The 25,237-nt window shown below is 50.2% G+C and overlaps 1 protein-coding gene across 1 annotated transcript; it reads right to left on the reverse strand.

Moving 5' to 3' along the window:
- Positions 1 to 939: 939 nt before the first annotated feature.
- LOC149370967 (core alpha-(1,3)-fucosyltransferase-like) lies at positions 940 to 22,260 on the reverse strand. Its single transcript, XM_089578910.1, has 8 exons — positions 22,090 to 22,260; positions 21,725 to 22,023; positions 18,457 to 18,680; positions 16,807 to 16,848; positions 8,254 to 8,548; positions 6,108 to 6,291; positions 3,473 to 3,627; positions 940 to 1,337 (listed from the first exon to the last, which is right to left on the reverse strand). The coding sequence occupies exons 1-8, from the start codon at positions 22,258 to 22,260 to the stop codon at positions 983 to 985; spliced, it is 1,725 nt and encodes a 574-aa protein (XP_089435036.1). The 3' UTR covers positions 940 to 982.
- Between the last annotated feature and the right edge of the window lie 2,977 nt (positions 22,261 to 25,237).

Consider the following 25,237-nt stretch of genomic DNA (forward strand, 5'->3'; position numbering starts at 1 on the left):
TGGCGTTGCCTATAGGAACCCGTGTTTCTACCTGAGAGACTCTGTAAGTTCGGAGGAGCGTCGCGCCAACTGAGCGAGAGGTTGCTCGGGAAGAGCAGCATGGGTCGAACAATCTCTACCAGTGGCTGTGTTAGGAGCAGCTACGTGCCAGTGCAGTGGCGCATCTCCTAACCGCTGTGCCACTTGGTATGAGGACTCGCCGCCATCTATGAATGTTAAGTAGAAAATGACCAATTCTGCATATGTTGGCATTAAATCACTAAAGATTGAGCGTTATATCCATAAGGCGGGGCTTAAATGCTCCCTCCAATTGAAGAATGACCACCTGCTTTCGCACATCTGATCGGTTAAACCCGTACTATTTTTTCCTTCCTAAACTCATAGAATGAACGACCTATGCGAATTATTTCAACATCTGATATCGCAATGAATTTCATGTAATTTATTCATAAACCAATGGAATTGTCAGTTCCAGCCGCGTTTGCTGTGGCGCGGAGAAGGTTCCGCGTACAGAAGCGACCCCGACGTCAATGTTTTGTACATATTTCGTGCAAATCCATTGGCACCCACGAAATATTGAACTAAAATGTGATCTATATTTGCATATATTATTGACTAAGTTCAACAAATTAAACACGGGTGTAGAAAACGAAGTATACGGCGTGCTCGCACAAGTGCAAATGGGGATCAGGCAAGGGGAGAGGAGAGGGTTGACGACACGCGATGCGAGCACAAAAATGATAAAATGGATTGGGAGAGAGAGAAGGGTAGGCGCAAAATGACACGAAATGACACATTGTGACGACGAAAAATGCAAGAAAATGCTGTACAAGTTCCCGTAGATGTTCGCGTGTTTGCTGCTTTTCGACCACAACAGGGACACGCACAGAATGACTTAGAGATGAACTTGTGATAAACGTGGTCTCAGTTCGCGTGAGTCTGCGCAGGCAGATGAGTGTCATTCACGCACAGTGGTCCTGAGTCAACGCAATGGTAGACGGCCGTCAACAGCGTCAAAGGACCCGTTCTCGTTCACACCCCTGCAAGCATCAATGTACCACCATTGGTGCACGTCCTGGGAGCGGCGATTCTGCGGACGCGGCGGTGCATGCAACATGGCGCACAGGCGGCACCAGAAGTAGGTGTTGATGAACTCCCCGGTGCCCTTCCATTGGAAGTACTCGTTGTACAGCGTCCGGTTCCGGCTGAGCAGCAGCAGGTACTCGGCCAGCTCCTTGGGCGACCGGAAGTCCTCCACGTGGATGTACGAGTGGTAAGGGGCCGCGGCGTGGTACTCCTCGCGAGTGGCGCCCATCACCACCGGGACCACGTTGTGCCTGTCACGAGACCAGGGGGAGGGTCGAGTATGAACGCTGTACTATCGTATGTACAGCATTTTTCAAAGCCCTTCATACCACAATGTTAGGTTTTCAGCCGCGCAATAGGGCACTTATGACTCCTTTGAAGCTTTAAATATTCGCAGAGAGGGGAGATACCTTTGTCCCATTGCTCTTTTTAGTGTTGTCGCAGGCACCCCACTCTACGGCTCACTCAAAAGAAAACTATGCGGCTTGAAGACCTGGCTAAGAATGCACACGAGCCCACAGAAGTTATCGGAACACGGAAGCCACGAAAAATTCTGAATTTCCTCACCACTCTGTTGTTGTTCTTGTTGTTGTTGCGATTCAAAGAATAATGAAAAGGAAATTGCACGGGCCTGCCGACTGTCTCGAGCTGAGCCACAACCGCTGCCACGTGCAGATAGAGGAGTGTTGAAAGATGCGAGAGGAAAGGTTGAAAGAACAGACGCGCGTCGCAACAACCGCATCCGCCGAAGCGACGACGCCGGCTGCAACAGATATCCCAGTGCCCCAATTACTGCCTATCCCTCAAAAGCGGCCTGGCAAACATTGAGTGTTATGGTACGCATGTCGACCAGGGAAGTGTAGACTCCCTATAGCTGATTCTTATACTTCGAAGCAATTAAGGACTTTCGTAGTTTCGTGGTTCCACCTAATCAGTTTACAGAAAGAAAATGTTTAACCATAAAACTGTCGTTTTTGAAACCCCGGCGACGCATGTAGGGTAGCCTATTCTGCACTGTCCCGCACTGTCACAGGCCGCGCTGGCTACCCTGCCTCAAAGATCTCTAGCCGTCTCGCTAGTTTCCTCTATCGGTATGGGCTTAAGCATTTAGACACTGACGCCCTTTGCTGTTCATCCAACAATACGATTCACATAGCGCAGCCTGCTCTGCTTACTATCCATCTTTGCTTGAGATCGCAGACATGGCCTGTGAACAGGGCATACCTCTGGGTCGCCTCACCGCCAACCTCCCTGTCTACGCACCCATCATCGCTCCGCCTGTTCCGGGCACTCTATCGCCATGGACGCCCCTTTTTCATGAGTAATCAATTACAATGCCGCATTAATTGCTCTCCTAGGAGCGCAAAATTTCTGCTGGACCTTCCCCGACGTCTACAGGCTGATGCATGTGCCTCTCTTCGTGGCGCCCCCAACGCCTACGCCAGCTTGTACAAAACTTGTCTGCAGCCTTTGTCTGGGGTAACCTACGCGCGGTATGTACCGCTTTGTTCGTAGTTTTGTTCGAGCCAGCCCTGTCTGCCAACGTCGAAAAGACTTTCCTACCCATTCCGCTACTGCAATGCAGCCATCGCCATGCCGTGCCCGAGCACCTGACAGCTTTGGAGTTGACATCCACGACCCTCTTTATCGTACCTTAATCCTCCCTTTCTTCCTCGCGACCAATTTGCACTTTAATCTGAGACACTTCCACTGATATGACCCTCTTCGTGACGCTTCGCTTTTAATTCTTCATCATCTCTGTTTCGGACATAGCTTAGCGGAAGTATAGCTCATTGACTGAGGACGTAACTTCCTTCTGTATGCTACTGAGGACCTCTTTAAGGAATTCCGTACTATTCATCGTACCACTTTTACGAACAGTCCTCAGACCAATGGCCAAGAGCACACTCAGTGACATGTTCTCTATGTTATTGACTCTGATCTCATCACAAGCAGTCAGCCTTCAGTTGTGACCAGTTCTACATTTCCTCTCTGCGGACGCAAGAGTATCTGCAGCATGGACAGTATCCTTCCCCACTGGCCTGATGTCTTCAAGCTCATTCCACTTCCCGAAGCCATGGCATACGCCGAATAATGACGTTAGAGTGACAGCTCGTTTACCACTGAGAACCACAAGCGCTAAAAAATGCAGCCATGGCACCCCCAACCTCGTCACCTGCAACCCACATACCCTTCGGGTGCAGCTAGGGTCCCTTCCACTTACCCGGGTCTCTCACCGAACCCCCTTTTCAGAGTCATAACCCTCGTCTCTCCTCAGGTCAGATATATCGTTAAAACTGTCAGCATCTCATCCTTTTTGGCCCGGTGCCAATCTTAGCTTCAGACGTGTCGTTTGGAAACGCGTTTCGCAACCGAGCTCATTTACCTCAGAGCGTTGAAGAACTTCTCAGTGATGTAGTCCTTGCAGTTGGCGTTTTCGAAGGCCAGGTAGAAGTAGTAGTCCCTTTCGACCATCTGGTAGCACTTCTCGCTAGTATGTCGCGAGCACTCTAGCGTACCACAAGATCCGTAGATGTCCACCTGCGATGCGATTATATATGTTCAGCCAAGAGCGACATAGCTGTCAAGAACACAAACCGCCTTCCCTCGCTCAGTGCATGTATTCTGCGAGGGCATCAGGAGACTGTGGTCGTGTTGCTGTTTGTTTCTTAAGCCTCGCTAGACGACACCCTGCAGACTGTTCCCGATAAATCGTGATCACTCGATTGCGACCTATTTTGACATCTTCAAGACTGTTCGCAATGCAAGGGTGATACCTGGAAAGTTCCGAGCGTGGCTGACAGTGACGGTCATTCTGCTCCCGGTAACAGTCAATTATGGGTTCCGTCTTTTCGTTGGTGGACACAAGGTTCCAACAGGACAGTTTGCTGCCGGACCATCCATCGGCCTTTCGGCCGGCAGAGTCAGATGCGGGGTATGTTGAGGATTCCTCCTTTAAGCCGCCGCATAAGCTCACGCCGAGTCTCAGAACTCTACACTGAAGAAACTGCCGAATTCAAGACTGAAGTGACTGAAGCCACAGACTGCAAGTGCAGCTAGGAAAGCAGACCCGCCGCTCCCAGGTTGCACACGGAGAAGAAGCGTCTGCTCTGCCAGCAGCACAAGTAGTCCTAGGGTGGCAACCACGGTATGTCTGCATCATATGGGGATGGTGCCGGCAACATTTTTTGCCTCTCATCATACAGGAAGAATAATGAGGACTCTGGAAATAAACTGTTCATTGGACGAATATGTGCACTCCAACAAGGAGTATAACTCGGTAACTCTAAAAAGCACAGGAGTGCAGCAGGGATAAAAAAAAAAACGCGTGTTAATGGTACCTTCGCTTTTAGGTGGACATGGAATGGACATGCGCTGCAGCACGTAATGCAGAGACCAAATTAAAACTTAGCGCACAATTAAGGGTACACTGCTTTATTACATATCATCATCCATATGACTGGTGACGCTTATTAGTGTCCCTGATTAACAAACTGTTTTTGAATTCCCCTATTGTTCGGTATGAGGCGCTCGAACAAGGCTCTATTTATTCCATTGATCGAACGTTCCTCAGTGGCATAGAACTAGCGTTCCCGGCTACCGACCCAAAGGAGCGCGGCTCGATTCCGCTTGAACCCCTCTTTTCTTTTCAGATAAATTGTTTTTCTAAGTCACTACCCACTCGACCAGTCAGGATTCTCCAGTCACGTCGACGCCGGGTTTTCCGCCGGGTTTTCCGCCGGGTTTTCCGCCGGGTTTTCCGCCGGGTTTTCCGCCGGGTTTTCCGCCGGGTTTTTTAACGCTTACGCGTTAAAAAAATGCTCTCAATGTAACAGGGCGAACACCAAATTTGGAAGGGGGGGGGGGGGATGTGAATTAAAGAAAGACGCAATAAGAGCCCTGCTCAAGACGTGCGCTTAAAACGCGCCGGAAGGAAAGGGACGTAGGAGGGGGGTGAACGACGGAGAAACATAAGCCGCCATGGTGCCGTTTCATGTTCTTTAGCGCGCACAACGCACATTAGCAGTTTTTTCCTGCATTTCGCCTCCGTCGAAATGTGGACGCCGAGGCCGGGGTTAAATCCTGCAGTTGCGAGGTACGTGAGCACTCGAACACCGAAGCCGCTCAGCTACAGCGGCTGGTTTCACCAAGGAGAGGCTGACAAAACATGAGAAGGTAAGGGGCCAAGGAACGATGGAAGATTAGGACTTTCGCTTGCATAGGGTGACCGCGGTTACCGCGTTACGGACAAACTCCGGATCAGCGCGATGATCCTCCATGGAACCCATCTGATGACTTTGACGATGCTGATGATGATGATGATGTGAGCCCTTTAACTGCGTTTGGTCATTCAAATCATGCAGCCTATAGGGGAAGCTAAGAGTGGCCTGTAAGCCGTTCAGGAGCCGAGGCGAGAAGATTATTCGCACGGGAGGACGATTCGCGGCTTGCTTCCCCACCCCTGTTGGCTGACGCCCACTCAACAGCTTCCCACGCAGCATGGCTTTAAGGCGAAAGCCTTTAATGGCTCATACTGTCGTCCGTTAACAAAGCGTGTCACACGCGTTTAACTCGGGAACTAAAAAAGAAGGAAACCAATGGTTGCTTAGAGGATTAAAACATGAACCTAGAGGCCAAGTTTGATGACTGTAGGTTAATTAGTTAATTAATTATAGGCAAAAATGACTAAATTGCATCGAAATAGCGCGGACGTCGATATAGCCACGGAAATGGTGTGACGTCACATCAACCGGAAGTCGTCATGGTGAAAATTGTCACAGAATGGTCGGAAAAACGTCGGATTTGTGTCAAGTTAGATTGAGAAGGGGGTAATTAAGCGTAATTAACACTTAAAATCTCCGAAAGATGTACAATTTGGGTATCGATATAGCCACGGGAACGGTGTGACGTCACATCCACCGGAAGTCGTCATGGCATAGTATCCTCGGCTTTCGCCTCTCAACACTTTAGTTGCCGAAGTGTCCACGCAGTTTTGAGAAGGACATGTACGATTCGGTTACCTGTATGTACTCCTGCAGCTTGTGCGCATACTCGAGGCGGCGATTCGAGGTGTAGCAGTTGGACACAAACCAGGCCGCCATCTTGGATTTGTTCTGGGCGTAGTCGTAGTCGCGCTTGATTGTCCTCACGAGGGGGTCGAAGAGCACGAACTTCTCGTACGGCGTTACAATGTCCGAGTCCTTTCTGCTCGCCAGTAACCAAGAAGGAATACAAAAAAGGAAGAACAAAAAGTAAACAAAATAAATAAGAGAAGATGGAAAGAAGAAAATGGGAAAAGGAAGAAAGAAAATAACTAATGGATCCAAAGTTTTTGCTAGTAGTGACACCGGGCACTGCCCAGAACTTTAGCAGAATTAAGTGAACAAGTTGTAAAGTTGGAATAGTTCAAAAAATGGAAAATAGGCCACAAACACAGGACAGCTCCTATCCTATGCTGCAGCCCAACCTGTACTGTGACTGTGTGCGCTGGATGCTGTTTTCGCGTGAGCTTTCACCGAGTGCAGCTTCCGCTAGGAACAGAACAAAGCACACCAATAAAAATTCGCCAGTGTTGTGTGCAGCATAACTCGCACTCGGCGCTTCGACAGACTTTCGGGTCTTAGCTAAAACTGAATTGTATTGTATTGTATTGTATTGTATTGTATTGTATTGTATTGTATTGTATTGTATTGTATTGTATTGTATTGTATTGTATTGTATTGTATTGTATTGTATTGTATTGTATTGTATTGTATTGTATTGTATTGTATTGTATTGTATTGTATTGTATTGTATTGTATTGTGTTTTATGGCGCTTAAGAAAATCAGACCATCATGCGCCAAACATATGGAATAACTTCTTTCAAAAACTGGATGTTGTCGGTGCCAGTCCTTCTCCGGACAAGAACTCCGAAGAGCCCAAGAAACCATATAAAGACCACAGCCTTCTTCTCAGGCCTGCGAAAATGGATGAGGTATATCACGAAATGCGTCAAAGCATAGGGTAAGAATTTTTAGAGTTTATAGTTTTGTGATAATGTAGTTTGTTTAGCAAAACTGAGTTTTCGCGTGTGCAGTACGCACGTTGCACGTTTACTCCAAATGCAAATAGATGCAAAAGAAATTGGAGGACGCTTCAGTTTCGCTTTACAGTGGAACGTGACAGCGTGTTGCAGCGCTTCCAGGGTGTCCACGAAACGCCATCGCCCGTTCGGTGCGACGCCCTGCCCGTTAGACGAATCGAAAATTGGTTTTTTGAGGACACTTATCTTGGTGGGCCGTCACCGTATCCGCATACCCTGTAAAAGCTCCCCGATACGGCTATTGAAAACATACGAGACGAATCTAGGAGCCAAATAGTCTATAGGCTTTCTATAGACTTCTTATCGACTGTATTACTTTCCTATAGATATTCCCTTTTGTCTAGTCAGTCTATAGCTTGTTTATAGAGGGGAAGTCTACTAAAAGTGTGTGTCCATAAACTATACATTGTTTATGACTGTCCGTACGATTTTTACAGTCTACAGACTAGTCCGTAGTATTTGTATATAGAAAGTTTATAGACTGTATTGACAAAATCTACGGACAGTCAATGACTCTCCAAAGAAATTTTTGTAAGGGTCGCGCACCTTTAGGTGGTGGTGGTGAAAACTTTTTAATAAACAAAAGGAGAGTTTGCAGACCAAAAAGGCCCTTTACATAGGTGGAGTCCTTAGTCCGGGACCCCGCTGGACGATGCCGCCACTCGCGCCCGTTGGACTAGAGCCCTTTGAGACTCCAGCCCCGAGCAGTTGAGCAGGGCTGCCTCCCATGCCTCTCGGGAAGGGGAAGGATTGGGGGGAAGGGAAGGATTCTTTTGACAGGCCCAAACCATGTGGAAGGTATCGGATACTTCCCCACAGTGAGGGCAGCGCCCATCAATTTTGGGGTCGAAATGTTTCACTATTGCAGGACACAACAGAGTGTTGGTCTGCAAGCGCCTCAGAGTTCGCTCATCAGCTTTACTCAGGCCCTTAGCAGGGACCGGGAAAAGCCGATGGCGTTCGCAATAGTCGTCAAGAATTTCTCTGAACCGCAGAAGCGGTTGCACAATCTCTGAGCCGGAAGAGCCTGGATGAGGTGCCCGGTAGGTAAGCGCTCGGGCAGCCGCGTCCGCAGCCTCATTACCTGTAGGTGGCCGTCCAGTCGATTCCCGTGGAACCCTTCATGACGGGCGTGTGCTGCGGGTTCTCGAGTAGGTAGAGGATCCGCACCGTCTGATTTCCTCCTTCTTGGTCAACGCGGTGGTAGTAGTTACTGTAGCCGTCCTTGAATATGAAGGCGTCCACAGTGACGCCTTGAGGTGCGCTCCCTTGGTACACTCGGCACCTGTCCACGGGACAGCGGTCCCGCAGGAACAGAGCTTGGTCTTCCAAGAAGTCGTACCAGCTGCCGTCCAAGACGATCGTCTTCAGCGACGTGTCTGCCCGCGGTGGTAAACGGAGAACACAAAAAAAATCAGGGGGCACTCTGGCTCTCTAATGTGCTGCAAGGCGAAAGCCTTTCCTTGAGCACTGTTTGGCATTGACTGCGAGACTGTTTGTGCTGTACTAGTGCTTTATGTGACTACACATTATAACTACACACTTTGGCTGCCGACTTCGACTGCTTCTTTAGCACGACTCTCCCTCTGCTTCGATGAAGTTCGGTTGTATCCATGGCTGTGTTCGCAGTAATGAGATATGTAACGTGGTCACTCACGGACGCCTTACGCCCCCTGTCGGAGCGGACGACAACTGTTTTATTAGTTGTCGTCTGCTTCAAAAGGGGGCGTCAGGCATCCATGGGTGACCTCACTACTGCGAATCCGCGCTCTCTGACGTCATAACTATTTCGACCAACCGAAAAGCGTGACACCTCTGCTGACAACCTTCTGCTGATAACCTTCTGTCGACAACCTTCTGTCGACAACGATGGGGCATTAAAGGCTTTCGCCTTAATAGTTTCGCGAATTAATAACGCTCGTACGCATCCGTTGACCTGTGGTCGATGCTTCTGCCAGCATGACGGGTCAGGACCCGCTGGTAAGAGTGCCTGGGATAACACTCTTCAGTTTAAGTTTATTCGTGATTCATGAACGCAATAAGCCGACATGAATTTAAAAAAAAACAAGAAAATAAACAGGCGCCACAGTAGAAGCATCTGTGTCGCAAGTTCTTGTCATGATGCGAGCGGGAAAGTACTCTAGAGAGCAGCAGCAAAGGCTATGTAGCGCTCATAACAGATAATGTCAAAAATTCAAAACGAGGAAAAGAAATCAGGCTGGAAATTAACATTTTAATAGAATTTTATACCGGGTGTTTCAGGGAAGACTTTAAGTAATTCTCAAAAATAAGCTTTTTTGGGGGGTAAAAATATGCCTTTTGCGGCTATTACCAGTGGTGGCGGACACCGGAAAAAGCCGGTGAATTGTGTTGAGTAGTGAGCATATTAACTAATTTCTGAATTATCTTTTTGTTGTGTCCCCTTATTGCTTTTGTGTGTGTGCGCCCCCGCATCCTCCTCCTAACGACCACTCGCATCCTCCTCCTAACGACCACTCGCATCCTCCTCCTAACGACCACTTGCCCCTCGTCGCACGCTGTCGCCAGATGCCCCCCCATGGTGCGCCCCCGCATCCTCCTCCTGTTTTGGGAAGCCACTCCCTCCCGTGGACGCTTCTCCGCTCCCTCCTTTCTTCGGGCGGCCAGTTCGGCTCCTGCCTCGGTCGACGCTGGTCGCACCCTCATCGGCTTTAAATAAACGAAGTCTTAAAGTACCGTGTGCGTCTTTCGCTGCATTCAACACAGCGACGGGACACGACAGTGGCGACGAGGATGGGATTCGACCCGCGCTACGCAACGCTATTGACAAGCCATGGCTACGCGAGGGTTTCCCAATCAGATACCAGAGTTCAACGGCTCATCGTGGTCATCGTGGGTTGGACGCCTTCAGTTCTACTTTGAAGCTAACAACATCACAGACCCAGCCTTGAAGAGGGCCAACCTGCTGACGCTGTGCGGGGAGCAGACCTACGATACTGTCTGCGCCCTTATTCAGCCAAGCACACCAGCGGCAGTGTCTTACGACGACATCGTAAAAGCGCTGCAAAAGCACTACGACCCAAGGCCATCCGAGGTCTACAGCCGGGCTCGCTTCCAACGACGAGATCAACTGGGAGGAGAAACTGTGAGCGCCTACGTAGCCGCGCTCAAGAAGCTCGCTGCCGACTGCAATTTTGGAACGCTGTCGACAACAGCTACCGGGCAGGAGGGAGACGCAGCTTCTTCTGCTAACACCACCATGCTTCCCTTGGACGTGATGTTACGCGACAGATTTGTGTGCGGACTGAGTGACGAGTCACTGCAGCAGCGCCTGTTCGCTGAGAAGGACCTCACATTCAGCAAGCTTACGACATCGCCGTTCGAGCGGAGAGCGCCGGTCACCAGCAGAGAGGGATTCGCCGGAACACCGAGCCGGTACACCAGACAAGCAACCAGGTGCGCAAGCCTTCTGTTGTTGTAAAATCGGTCAAAAAGGCACAACGCTGCTGGCAGTGTGACGACCAACACAACCCCCAGGGATGTCGATTCCAGTCAGCCACGTGTAATTTTTGCCACAAGCGAGGGCATATCGAAAGAGCATGCATTACGAAACGGAGACTTGCCAAGATAAAGTCACCTTCCCAGCCTAATCACAGCGTCAACGCCTCAGAGAATACGCCGCTATCTGATCTCCATGGAGCAACATCAGCAACACCATCTGTGTTGTACGACCTGAACACCATGAATCTCGGCACGCGACCGAAGATTTTTACAGAAGTAAGCGTACATCACCAGCTGATTAAGTTCGAGGTGGACTCCGGCGCAGCCTGTACTCTGATCAGTGAGGACACGTTCCGAACTTCATGGCCATCTGACGCACCCGCCCTGCAACAAGACGACACGCACCTGCGAACGTGGTCAGGACAGAATCTGCCACTATTGGGCTCTGCCAACGTGCAGGTTAACTACAACGGCCAGACCCATACGCTACCTCTGCTTGTTGTGAAGGGCACAGGATCAAGCCTTCTAGGGAGAAACTGGTTTTCTCCACTAGGCGTGATGATATGCGGCATACACCAGACGCCGAGCCAGAACATGGTTGAGCAACTGCAAGAGAAATACGAAAGCGTATTCTCGGAAGAGATTCCAGGAAACGAAGGGCCCCCGGTCACACTGGAGTTGTTGGACAACGCGCAACCCAAATTTCTGAAGGCCAGGCCGGTGCCGTTTGCTCTCCGAGATTCAGTTGAAAAAGAGTTGGACAAACTGGAGCAGCAAGGTGTCATCGAGCCGACGCAGCATTCAGAATGGGCCACACCACTTGTCGTAGTTCGCAAGAAGAACGGAACCATACGCCTCTGCGGAGACTACCGGAGCACCGTCAATCTTGCGACTAAAGCGTCCTCTTACCCGCTACCGACACCTGAAGAAGTATTCAGTGTACTACGTGGCGCAAGAGTCTTCAGCACATTGGACCTCACCCAGGCGTATCAGCAGCTGAAGGTGAGCGAGTCAACTGCTGAATTATTGGCAATTAACACACTGAAAGGCTTGTACAAAGTCAAGCGACTGCCTTTTGGCGTAGCTGCAGCCCCGGCCATATTTCAAAAATTCATGGAGACAGTGCTTCAGGGCATCCCAGGAGTTTGTGTCTGCCTTGACGATGTCATCATCAGTGGCACTTCCACTGAAGAGCATGCAGTGCGCCTAGAGCTCGTTCTCGAAAGGCTAGCAAACGCTAATTTGTGCATAAGCAAATCGAAGTGCTGTTTTGCGGTGCCAGAGGTGCAATTTCTGGGACACCGAATTGATGCGGAAGGCATTCACCCTACCGAGGACAAAGTGCGAGCGATCACAGAAGCACGAGCTCCAACAAACAAGCAGGAGCTACAGGCTTTTCTCGGACTCTTGACGTTCTACGACCGGTTCTTGGAACAAAGAGCTACCGTGGCCAACGACTTATACCAACTCCTTCGGAAAGATGTGACATGGACATGGTCGCCACGCCATCAGCAGTCATTCGATGCCCTGAAAGACCTGATTCGAAGATGTACAGTCCTCCGCCACTACGACGAAAGGAAGCCTCTGCTTTTGGCTTGCGACGCATCACCGTACGGAGTCGGCGCGGTTCTATCGCAAACTGACGAGCAAGGAAGGGAAGCTCCCATCGCCTTCGCCTCACGTACGTTGTCGCAAGCAGAACGCAACTACGCGCAACTTGACAAAGAAGGGCTAGCCATCGTCTACGCGGCGACACATTTTCACCAGTACATTGCCGGCCGGAAGGTGACCTTTATAACCGATCACCGACCGCTATTGGGCATTCTGGGACCACAAAGGCCTATGCCACCAACTTTGTCTCCGCGAATGACACGTTGGTGCATCAAACTCTCAGCGTACGACTACGCTCTGGTCTACCGCAATGGGAGTAAACATCAAAACGCCGATGCGCTAAGCCGTCTGCCACTAGACGCAACTGTTGACGAACCATTTCCACCAGGAGACGTTCTGATGTTCGAAGCACTGCCAGAACCTCCGCTTACAGCAGGCACAGTTGCAGCATCTACGCAGAAGTGCGCAGCTCTCCGGCTAGTTTACACAGCTGTTCAACAAGGCAACGTGCATAAACTCAAAGGGGACAACTTCGACGCTTACCGCAGGCGAGCTACAGAGTTGAGCACCAATCGCGGCTGCATCATATTTGGGTCCCGAGTTGTGATGCCGAGAGAACTACGCGCACAAGCTATGTCTCTCATCCACGCCGGACATCGGGGCATCGTTGCAATGAAAAAGTGTGCCAGAAGCTACATGTGGTGGCCTGGCATTGACAACGACATCGAAACAGTGGTGCGAGAATGCAAGCCTTGCCAGAGCAGCCGGAGCGCCCCGCCGAAAGCTCCTGTCCCAGAATGGGAAAAGCCAGACACACCATGGCACACACTGCACATTGATTTTGCAGGACCAATTGAGGGCTGCACTTTCCTTGTGGTCGTAGATGCCTACACAAAGTGGCTTGAGATAAGGCAAATGGGACAGACGACTTCGGCAGCAGTCATTGACAACCTCCGATCACTATTTGCAACGTTCGGCCTGCCGCGCAAGGTAGTGTCGGACAACGGAACACCGTTTGTGTCTGCGGAGATCCTCAAGTTTTATCGCGACAACGGGATCTCATCAGTTACATCGGCCCCCTACCACCCAGCGACAAACGGACAAGCCGAGCGCTACGTAGCCGAGCTAAAACGCGCCTTGAAAGAGATCAGACAGGCTCGCTGCAGCGCCGCCTTGCGCGCTTTCTCTTCAAGCAGCACACGACGGTTCAGAGCACAACAGGCGAGACCCCCTCGAAAATGATGTTCGAGCGTGAAATGCGAACCCAGCTCACAGCCATCCTCCCCGAGCCAAAGGCAGAGACGTTCCGGGAAGAAAAAGCAATTCCGCGCTGCGGCACGCTTAATGAGGGGCAGCGCGTCCTCGCCCGACAGTTTCTGAAAAAGCCACGCTGGGAGGAAGCTACAATTGTCAGACGCATAGGCCTGCGCTCTTGGCTCGTCAACATACATGGCACAGTAGCACGCCGACATCTCAACCAGCTGCGTAGATTTACGACGCCGTCTGAGAGCTGTCCGCCAGCGGAGAGAACACGTGCACCATCTTCCCACATAGCCTGGCACCTCTTCCCGGAAGAAGAGACTTCGCCCAGGACAGACCTAGGAGACACAGCGAACAACAGCCAGCCTACAAGTGTTTCTCCCCCGAGCGCACAAAGCCAGCGCGCCTCCACGCGTGAGCGCCGACCCCCTGCACGATACCAGGCAACTTTCTAAGGGGGAAGGAAGTGTTGTGTCCCCTTATTGCTTTTGTGTGTGTGCGCCCCCGCATCCTCCTCCTAACGACCACTCGCATCCTCCTCCTAACGACCACTCGCATCCTCCTCCTAACGACCACTTGCCCCTCGTCGCACGCTGTCGCCAGATGCCCCCCCATGGTGCGCCCCCGCATCCTCCTCCTGTTTTGGGAAGCCACTCCCTCCCGTGGACGCTTCTCCGCTCCCTCCTTTCTTCGGGCGGCCAGTTCGGCTCCTGCCTCGGTCGACGCTGGTCGCACCCTCATCGGCTTTAAATAAACGAAGTCTTAAAGTACCGTGTGCGTCTTTCGCTGCATTCAACACAGCGACCGGACACGACACTTTTTAACCGTAATTTTTTAACCAGGTCCTGAGTGCTGACTGGACCGCTGCGCAAATCTTGGTCCTTCGCGGACACGGAGAACAGGGGCCGTATTAAGGCGAAAGCCTTTAATGCCTCATACTGTCGTGACCAAGACGTGTTAGCAAATGTGTCCGTGTTTTGGTTGCATGCCTTATATGGGCATATGTCAATCAACAGCCAATCGATACTTAATCGGGTGCAATCGAAAGACATCGGAACGTGATATAAAGGAATTTCAAGATTATATTTTTGTACATAATGTCTGACTAATTGGTAACTAGTAGTAAAGAAGTGGCATGTGGGACTGTGCACTGTGCCTGTACCTTAACTAACACTAATCAGTGTACTAGTTAAGGTCACCTTAACTATCACTAACCATACATTAACTAGTATCACGAAATGTGCAAGTCATACGAAATGTGCAAGTCCACTGTCATTAACCATCATTAATAGTTAGACGTTTCTAGATGTTTCATAGACATTCTTTCATCGACAGGTGAGTGACAGGACATGATGGATGGCATTACAACAACAGTAAATACCAATTAGCCTAATTAACCTTTATAGTCAGATCACATAAATGAAACCGAATAGGAAATTGGTCGAGTTGGAAAATCGAATCAGGGTCTCCGGAGTGCCAGACGAGCACGCTAATCACTCCGCCATGCCAGCTCGATGGTTTGGAATGAACAAATAAGGCGCGTCTAGCTAATAGGGCGTCTTCGTTCACTCCCATCTTCCTCCCTTCCCTCACGGCGAGGTTCAGGTGTCCACCGAGATATGCGAGATACATTTCCTTTCCTCAAAAACCAATTTACCGTCGAGCAAGGCGTAGAGCCGAATGGGCGAAGCGTTCTGTGGACTCCCTGGCAGCGTTGCAAGACGCTGTCGCGTTCCACTCTTCGAGGTGGTGGTGGTGAAAACATTTATTACGAATTAACAGGAGGTATGTTTGGATCAGCCCGTAAGGGACCGATCCTTACAAACACTAGGTGGAGGTCCCAGGCGAAGCTTATCTCAACCACACATCAATGACACAAGCAGCAACACTGCGCTTAAGGCTTTCGCCTTACCACACTTCAACAAAGTGCCCCCCTGAATTTTTTCTATAAGTTGTCCGTTTAAAAGTGGCCATTTCGCGGCTATTTCGTCCTTTGCCATTGGTCGCTCAGATTTACCCGCAGCTTTCATGCGTCTGTGGAAAGCGACCCGGTCATTGGGTGGTTTGCGACCGAACCACACTATTGGCTAGCATTGACTGCGATATGCAGCCACTGGTGAAGTGTAATGCAGCGCTCTGTCGAGAGGTTGCGTAGTTTTATTCGCTCGTTTTTTGTTTGTTTTGCGCACGTACAGATGAGGGATATGGACCTTGTGTAAACAAAGTATGGGGCGCTGCGTTTTGAACTTTTTTTTTCTTGGCTGGATCCACAACTATGAAGGAAGGTGTTCTTCGTGCCCAGGACTTACCTCCTTGGTAAAATGTTTTTCGGGGAATCCCCCAAGGTGGAGTATATTTGTAATAAGGGTGTAATTACTCCTTGACATCCACCCAAGCGCAGCCATACGGCTACAAAGGAAAGCTGTACAGCTTTCTCAGAAACTTCGCAGTTAAAGGAAAATTCGTACTGGTCCGGGGTTCGAACCTGGGACCACCGCTTTACCGGAGCAGTCGCTCTACCAACTGAGCTAACTGGGACGGCAAGCTTATGGTAGGGCGAGTGCAAATTGATCAATAACTCGAAGTGGGAACAGTATTGACCAAATTTTTTTTTTAGGGGAATCCCCCAAGGTGGAGTAGATTTGTAATAAGGGAGGAATTACTCATTGACATCCCTTGCGTAGAGTCGACAAGGTATTGCCGTTACTCCCAAATCACGACACGCACCTCCTGAAGCAGCCTGGCACCAGGGGCCGGATTCCATATGTCCATCTCGCGTTGTCCGTTTCACATCCGTCTGGTCCTCTCTCGTTGGTCATTCACATATACCCGTGGCTTTCAAGTGTCTGTTGGAAGCGACCCGACCGTTTGGTGATTGCTGACCGGACGTCACCATTGGCTGTGATATACAGACAACGGTGAGGTCCGGTCGCCTTCAACCCAATGGCAGGGTCGTTTTCCACAGACACTTGAAAGCCACGGGTATATGTGAATGACCAACGATAAAGGACCAGACGGACGCGAAAAGGCCCTTTTAAATTGGTCAGCCTATGGAATACGACCACAGCTGTGGATCACCGATCGGAATAAGCCATTAGTTTGTAGCAGTGTTTGCGTCTCGCCTTGGCTGTGATTCGTGTATTGGTCGACCATCCTCGTTTGGAGTGCGGGATATTGGGAAAAAAAGGTCCACTATACGCTAGTAAATGCGGTGAGCAAAATTGGCGAACAAATAAAGTTACATGCGAAGTCGCGTATTTGCATATTAAGAACTGAGTGCGCTTACCATTCGGTTGTGTTGTGCCACTGCCCGGTTTAAAGGTCGTGTCTGCGAAAAATTAGACCATATAGGTCAATGATTGAAATGAATCAGGGAATCAGTCATCAGCGAATCATATCGATTAGCATAAACAAATATATGGTTGAAACTAAGAATTATGGCGCAGTTTTCCAGAGAAAAATACGGCTGAAATGATTTAAGGCCGGGTTACAGATTTCATGGTGGCAAGTATAGCGAGCTGCACCCGGCATTAATCATTAAATTACCCCCCCCCCCCCCGGCACCCGGCATCGACTCTGAGGAGACCGGAAGTGGAGGCTTACGTAAGCCAATAGCAGAGCAAAACGCCTCTTCCGGTTTGACTGCTTGCACTGGCCACCGGCAACATGGCAGACATGGCGTTTCGCTCTGCTACTACCTGCCAACACGCCACCTGTAATCACGCCACCTGACACGCCACCTGTCAGGTGGCGTGATTGCAGGTGGCTACGCGGAACGCAGGGACGTGCGCCTAAGAGCTGCGTTCTGAAAGAGAGGTTCGCAACTTCCCGCAAAAGGTGCTAACACCCGCCTAGCTACCTCAAGAAGTAACGATGGAGTACATAGAAAAATAGGCGCAGAGAAAAGACAAAGGAAAGAAAGAGAAGAAAGAAGAAGAAAAGGGAGAATGAGCTCTATAAGTAAGCAACCAGAGAGGCAAGTGAAAAACAAGCATAAGATAGCAGGCAAGACGCGCTAACCATTTTCCCCATTATGACAGCGCAAAGACGCTCTTTCCAGGTACTAAATAACATGAGCAGAGTTGCTAGTGGGTGACTGCTGCACATAAACTCACAAGCGACTACTTCCAGCAACTCACGTGCACAATGCACAGCCTGTTTTTGTTGATCGTTGTGACTGAGAGAAGGATGAAAAGGAAATTGCATGGGCCTGCCTACTGGCTCAAGCCGAGCCACTACCGATGCCCCGTGCAGATAGAGGAGAGTTAAAAGATCAGAGGAAAGAGAAAAATGAGAATGCACAGCCTAACAGAAACTACATTGCTCCATGTACTGAGCACACAGGAACACGCAGGAATTATACAGATACCGAATATCACTCCGCTACAGATACCGAATATCTCTCCTATTGCAACACAGATCTTCGCCTACTCATTCCTGGAGCATCTGGCTTTTTTCAGCAGCGTTGAAGTTACAGCGAGCCGTGGCCGCTCACGCCACCTGCACATCGCAACCTTAATTTGGTGTGCCATTAAATATTTTCTCTCGCTCTTCAAAGGACAGTTTGTCTGCAGGCATGTTAAGTCTCGTGCATATACCGTCGAACCTTGTTATAACGAAACGGTTTATAAATAATGGATACAACGAAAGGATGGCGATTCCCCTTGGAAGCTCGGTCAACACGGGTTATAACGAAGCTACGGCTATTACGAAGTAATCGCCGGGCCCCTTCAGCTTCGTCATAACGAGGTCCAATGTTTATGTTTGTAGCTGTGAGTGCCTTCCTTTGCATTGCACCGACTTTTATTTCCTCCGGAAATTCTCCATCAATGAAATTCGTGAGCTCTCCTTTCGCTTTTGGTTGCCTTTGAGCAAAAAGGAATGTTACTGCCCAAAGGAGTTACCTTATGAAATGAGAAATAACAGCATAACTCACTGATATTCTTGGGCTCCGCCTTGTATCCGGGCGGCAGGTACATGAGCTGCGCCACGATGCGGTCGTCGTGCGGTGCCTCCGGTTCGGGCCACAGGCCGGCCACCCGCGACAGCTTGCTCGACGGGCGCGGCCACTCGGTGCCATTTTTGAAGAACCATAGCAACTTGTTTGGCCGAGATTGGTCCGCGCTTTCGTCGTGTCGGTGGTCCGCCGCGTCGTTGTCCCTGCAAGCGTCGCTCGTTAACATTACCAGCGATTCGGGACAAGCGCTTCAAGTTCCCTTGGATGCCTACCATGTGGCGCATGACTTTGAACATTTAAAAACAGCGCGCTAACATCGACCGCGACGTAAGAAAGAGAATGGCCGAATGGCTGCCATTGAAGCGCTAGCTTTCTGCTGCCCCCTGCTACGCTTGCCTCCTTTTGGAATCCAATCTGTTACCCTTAATGACCAGCGGTTATCTTTTCTTCGCATTACATGACCTGCCCAAGCCCATTTCTTCCTCTTGACTTCGACTAGGATGTCATTAATCCGCGTTTAACCCCTGACCTACTCTGCCCTCTTCCTCTTCCTGACGCTTAACGTTACGCCTATCATTTTCCTTTCCATAGCTCGCAGCTTTGTCCTCAGTATCAGGCGAGCTGTTTTCGTTAGCCACCAGGTTTCTGCCTCGTAGGTGAGTACCGGTATCATGCATGGCAACCAGCAATTATGGTACCTCTCCCTCTCTTCATCCTCACCTTCCTTCCTTCCTTCCTTCCTTCCTTCCTTCCTTCCTTCCTTCCTTCCTTCCTTCCTTCCTTCCTTCCTTCCTTCCTTAAGGCGCAGTTGAGGTGCCCACTGAGAAATGAGACTATTACTGCTCCTTTCATTTCCTCGAAGTCAGTTTTCACGATGAGCCTGAGGTCCGGTAACAGAACGCGTGAAGTGGGCGAGAGCGCCGTGACGACCCAGACCTTCGACATATTACATGGGTCACAAGCCTGCTCTTGTCATTGTCTCATAACAGAAGACAATTGATTCACAATTTGTGGAGCATTTTCTATAACAGCATGCCTCGCACCCACATCTCAGTGTCATCTCTGATAACCATGAAAAGTGTCATCATGAAAATCGCTCGACGCTATTGGCTGGAGGGCTTTCTTTGAGGGGCATCTGCCGTTTCGTCCTTAAGTTGTATCCGACAATAGCATGTGCCACGTATTTAAGCTAGAGGAATACAAACAGGTTAAAGCGTCACTGAAATGAGCTACTGTGGTGACAGAGGTCAACACAGAAGACACCACGGCTGCACGGAATACTTACTTGCCCGTAAGGCGCATGCTTTCTCCAAATTTATATACGCCGTTTGAGCGAGGCCCCATTCGGGGTAAGTGAAGCTTAGCAGTTCAGCTAAAGTAATTCAGTTATCACACGACGGTGGCGCAGATCGCAGCCATAACTGTACAGTTCACAGCTGCAGCTGCCATTTAATGAAAAGCTCGACTAGCTCACATAGTTTTAAAAGCATGCTTGATTTAACAACTGCACAGTTATTCAAACGTCTAAGAGCACCCGTACACCCTTACGCACCTTTGCACCCGAAGGAGCTGACACCCATGCACCCGAGCACCTTTGAAGAGTGAATGGGACCTTTAACGGTGCTAACGTAAAAAAAAAAAACACACAGGAAAAAATAAGGGTGTGGAAATGGTGCCGTAATTAGTGTTACGCCTTTGAGAGTGCTTTTTATTTTACTATGCACCCGATAAGCTTCATTTATAAAAGCCTGATGGCCGGGGCCATGTTTCGCACTGAGCTATGGCACCTAGGCACGCACTTGTAGAATTGGGCAGAGATTAAAGTAGAGATTCCCGCAAGCGGTTGCCCCAGCCCGAAAACCACGTGCCACAGGCGCGGTAAAAAGTTTTTCTCACACGTGGTGTGGGCATGCCAGGAAAATGGCTGTATTGACATGATAGCCGGAACTAACGGCACCTGGGAAGATATTGTGCAAATATGCTAAGTGACATCTACAAAGCAGTGTAGAGCGTGGCTCGACCAACCAAGCCGTCCCCTTGTGTATCGGTGCGCCCCTAATTTTCACTTCCTTAACAACCCAATTCCCCAACAAACGGCCCTGAGCCTACCTTTCTGAAAAAAATTCAGGGGGGCACTTTGTTGACCAGAAGCGCGGTGAGGAGAAAGCGTTTAGCGCGGCGTTGCTGCTTGTGTCACCGATGTGGGATTAAGATGTTAATTAAGTACAAAATTGTTTGTGAACCTTACATGCCGGATACACAGGAGGGCGTTTGGGAGGCATCCGCCTGATTCGACGCCTTTCTGCAAACACTCTCCAGCGTCGTAGACAAGGAGAACTACATATGCGTTGGCAGGAAGTAGCGTAGCCATTAGCACGCTCGGCTGCGGAACGGAAGGGTGGTGGTTCGAATTTCATCGTGCACAAAGATTTTTTTCTCTGGTCTGACTAGAAAAACGTGAGACCTCTGCTGACAACCTTCTGTCGACAACGATGAAGCATTAAAGGCGTTCGCCTTAATAAACAGCTCATTCATTCATTCATTCATTCATTCATTCATTCATTCATTCATTCATTCATTCATTCATTCATTCATTCATTCATTCATTCATTCATTCATTCATTCATTCATTATCATGATAAATCAGCCAGAGTGGGAGGGCTGGGAGGCTGCCTTGTCCAGCTTGGACCTCGAGGAGCCACGAGCTGTCGTGGAAAGAGCCCGGGCAGCGTCTTTTGCCAATGGTGTCCAGGTCAAGGGACCCGAACAGGCTTCCCGTAACCCAAGCCCTTTTTGGTTTTCAATAAACGCTTTCATCATCACGATCGCACACATGTTCGCAGCGTAGTGAAAGAAGCTAGAAGCGCGAGGCGTCTCCCTTATCTGGGTGGTCGACAGTTGCAAGCGCGTGGGTAGATGGTCCAAATTATTCCACAGCCCTCCACTACCATTCCTCTTTATCTATTCTTTCGCTTCCTCCTTCGTCTCTTCCCTTATGGCGCGGTTGAGGTGTCCGCCGAGCGCGGGACAGCTTCAGCGACTTTCCTCTTATCCTAACCAATTATTAACGCAGATCCGAGGAAGCTGCGAACAATATTCAAAACAAGGGCGGGTTCACTTTCGACTAGTGCTTCACCATATCTCCTCCCCTTTAAGTGCTCATGCGATTCCTTCCAAACTCCCAAAACCCGGAGCTCGAACTCAACGACCACCGTCCAATATTGGGCGCGGTGTTTAGGCAACTGACCTGAATATCTGGCGCTCCATGATCCTTTGGGCCCGTTCCGTCCTGCTCTCGCGCCCGTCCTGCTGGTCTCCGCGATCCTGGTCGCCGCGGAGCTCGGAGGGCAGTGGCGTTCGCTTCCAGGGCGGCTCGGCCGTCTGTCTGTGGGCCTCGAGCATCATCTGGAAGACGAGCAGCGCGGCCCCGCTGACCAGCACCACGACCAGGACGCATCGGCGGAGTGGACCCGCGTGGCGTAAGAACGACGGGCAGCGGCGGAGCAGCAACGGGGCCATGCAGCGGCAGTACGGGGCGTCCGCGGGCTGCACGCAAGGAGCATGCGTCGAGTGCGTACTAGAACAATGCTCCACTGGTGAGCACTAGTGTACTGTGTACAGCTCATGATGGGGCGCATGAACTTTGAGGTTCTCTGATGAAGACAAAGATGCTGCCGGCACGCAACGCAGGCAGTCGCTTGGCACATCACCAAAGAAGCACGTCCTGCAAATTCGCTTGAACTGGGTATATGCATAGCCACCGTACTTTCGGCAAGGGAGCATGCTTGAACGGTATTATCCCCTGAAAGTAACAGCATCTCTGTAGTTTTGAACAAATCAGGACTAACTGAGGCTGCAATAAAGAGCTCCCGCTGGTTCGAAACCTCGTTTCGTCTCAAGCATGCGTGTATAAAATCCCCGTCCACCCTCCTTTGCCAGCCTGCTGCGTAGAGCTCAGGCTAAATTACGCTTTCGGCAGCACTTTGCATGACTCAAACGCTTCTCCACTCGTTGGAGCTGCAGAGCGTTGTGCACATATGTCCTTTGTTACGCAACTATCATCAGAGACTCAAGATAAAGCACAGACTTACGGAATCCTCCTCTCGGTCGTCGGACGCACGGCAGACGTGCTATAGCGTCTGTGGTTCTACGATGCAGTAGCGTCGACGTGTTCTATACGGCGCAAAAATTTCCCTTGCATGCGCAGTTTCTTTTTTTCGTTTCCAGCTGCGCGAGCACCGTACTGGCACGTGCCTGCGCGAGGGACTCCACAGCCGTCATGTTTTCTTCTTTTTTTTCGCGCCTTGTGGCTTTGCTTTTCACGGAAAGCGGAACTCTTCTCGAAATGCTACCCACTCTTTGACAAATATTGTTTCCAGATAGGATTTTATCTACATTGACTTCTGTGCTTGGCTGTTATGATGGTGGTATAACCCCGAGATAAAACATGTCATCCCGATTAACCAGTGCCCAAAGGAACACGGGAACACCAGTCGACGCCTCCGTGATTTCACTCGTAATTGCACGCTACAGAGCCTCGCCTGAAAGAAATTGATTCGAGGCTGTCCGCTACGGCGTCCCTTATATAACTCAAATCCTGCAAGACATTGGACATCTCGATAAGCTTTAAATTCACTTGCACGTTACCTTCATGCATTCTTCATGCAGTGAACTTCGTCAGCCCATTTGTCGGATTATGCACTCCATCATTCCATAGGTTACATCAATACTCGCCATTGCATCCTTAGTACCCATTTCATGGCCGCATTTTATCTTCGTTTTTTTTTTTACCTCTTCCACACTGCTCTCCTTCTGTCTTTATCTCCCAAATTCCCCTCCCTACGCAGAGTAGCATGCCAGCGATTTTTTAACGCCGACTAAATTCTCTGTATTTCATTAAAGAGTCTCTCTCTCTCTCTCAAATCCTGCCTAGGACGTTCGACCCCTTTATCATCCCTATGAGGAAAGCATTTAGCCAGAGCTCTACGCAGCAGGCAGGCAACCGAGGTTGGACGAGAAGGATTTTGTACACGCATGCTTATGGAGATACAATCAGGTTTCGAACGGTGCTGAAACCGTTCCTTTGGCGCTAAGGGAAAGGCTACTGCCATAAAATGCGAAGTTAAAGTGGTGGAAGAAAAACTTGAAGTTCTACCCAAGAACACTGGCGCACATAGCGACCGACTCATCCACTCACTCACAGCGAAAAGCCGGAGTCCCTCAGCGCTTATGAACAAATGGAAACTAGTCTCGAGATAAAGAAATGACGCAGTAAATTTCTCATTTTTTCACTTCTACGTAGACATCTATATACCGCGCATCAGGGTAAGGATGGAGCAGGAAAATTAAAAAGAAAGATAAACGGGTTACGTAGTGGGGAGGCCCCGAAATAATCTAGACTACCTGGAAATCTTTAACGTGCACTCACATCACACAACACACAGACGCCTTTTGCGTGTCGTCTCCTTCGGAACATGGCTGCCATGGCAAGGTTTCAATCTGGGTCCTTCGGCTAAGCAGCCCAGAGCGCTGACCACTGAGCCGCCACCACCACCGCAGCGGGTGCACTTATGTCAGGAACCGAATGTGGAGGGAACGGACAGAAAGGGGGGAAAAATACGTGTGAGAAGGCGTTGGGGCCTGTGACGGGATGTAACCCGATGCCACGCAGCTGGCAATTCTACCTCTGCATTGCTCCACTTAGCCGCCGCCGGAACCCCTTCTGATCTGCGTGCTAAATTAGTGAAGGCAGTTGCCGCCGTACCGCGCCCCCTTTCCTTCCAGCTGCTGCATAAGGTTGCATTCGTATGCGCCGACCGTGTGCTTGAGGTCATTCTCAAATTCACATTCTAGATCGCCGGGGGTCCTCATACCAGTCGTGGTGCAATGGTGCAGCTGTTAAGCTATGCGCCACTGCCCTTTGACGGCAGGTGCTGCCGCTGGAGGGTTTGCGCGATCCAGGTTACTCTCCCCGAGCAACCTCGCGCGACCAATTATTAATTTAATCGCCACCTACCAGATTCCATGAGGACGCGATGTTTTATGGTTCCATTGAGTATTAACGCACACACGCCCGCGCGAGCGCAGGCACACGCACGCACGCACGCACGCACACACAGAGGAGGGTTCTCGCTCATTGGAGGCTTACGCCTTAAAAAGAATTAGCAGCGGTTCAACCACTGCTGAACCTGATTGGAGAGCGAAAGCTATGGCGTAACGGGAGGCTTGGCGTCTGTAACGTTGAGTGCGTTCCTACCTTTCCAAAAAGGGCTCCCTGGGCGCTGCCATATTGTTCCCTGGACTGCAGTAGGCACCTCGCGCTAGCACGGTGGAAGCGGCGAAACTCCTCCTCTCTGGACTGCTGGAAACCGGTTCCGCAGCCGCTTCCACCGTGCTAGCGCGAGGTGCCAACTGCAGTCCAGGGAACAATATGGCAGCGCCCAGGTTGGTAAGGTCCCACCCTGCCACACTGGCAGGTGGCAGTTAATGGTTGATCGCGAGAGTTTGCTCACCCAATGAACTCTGCGGCCTATTGCTGCAGTGCCGCGTATCTGCCACAACGTTGTCAACGTTGCGTTATGCAGCTCACATCTCTCTCTCTCTCTCACCACCACACGTACCTCAAAGCGCGGTCCAGGCGTTCATTGTTCCAGGGAGATAGTTGTGCGCACTTCCTTTCATTAAAATCATCGGTGTCTAAAACGTCGTCAACGTCAACGCCAATGAACACAATGAACGCCAACGGCCTATGGCTTCAGTG

The sequence above is a fragment of the Amblyomma mixtum genome, chromosome 1 (assembly GCF_055824585.1).
Source record: "Amblyomma mixtum isolate Tamu chromosome 1, ASM5582458v1, whole genome shotgun sequence".
Classification (NCBI taxonomy): domain Eukaryota; kingdom Metazoa; phylum Arthropoda; class Arachnida; order Ixodida; family Ixodidae; genus Amblyomma; species Amblyomma mixtum.

Bases quoted from the DNA above. Each gene is read 5' to 3' on its own strand.
- LOC149370967 (XM_089578910.1), bottom strand. From the start codon at position 22,260: ATGCTCCCTTGCCGAAAGTACGGTGGCTATGCATATACCCAGTTCAAG. The intron at 8,549-16,806 runs GTAAGCGCACTC...CACCGCGGGCAG, and splicing joins TGGCACAACACAACCGAATG to ACACGTCGCTGAAGACGATC. The intron at 6,292-8,253 runs GTAATGAGGCTG...ACTGGCGAGCAG, and splicing joins GACTGGACGGCCACCTACAG to AAAGGACTCGGACATTGTAA.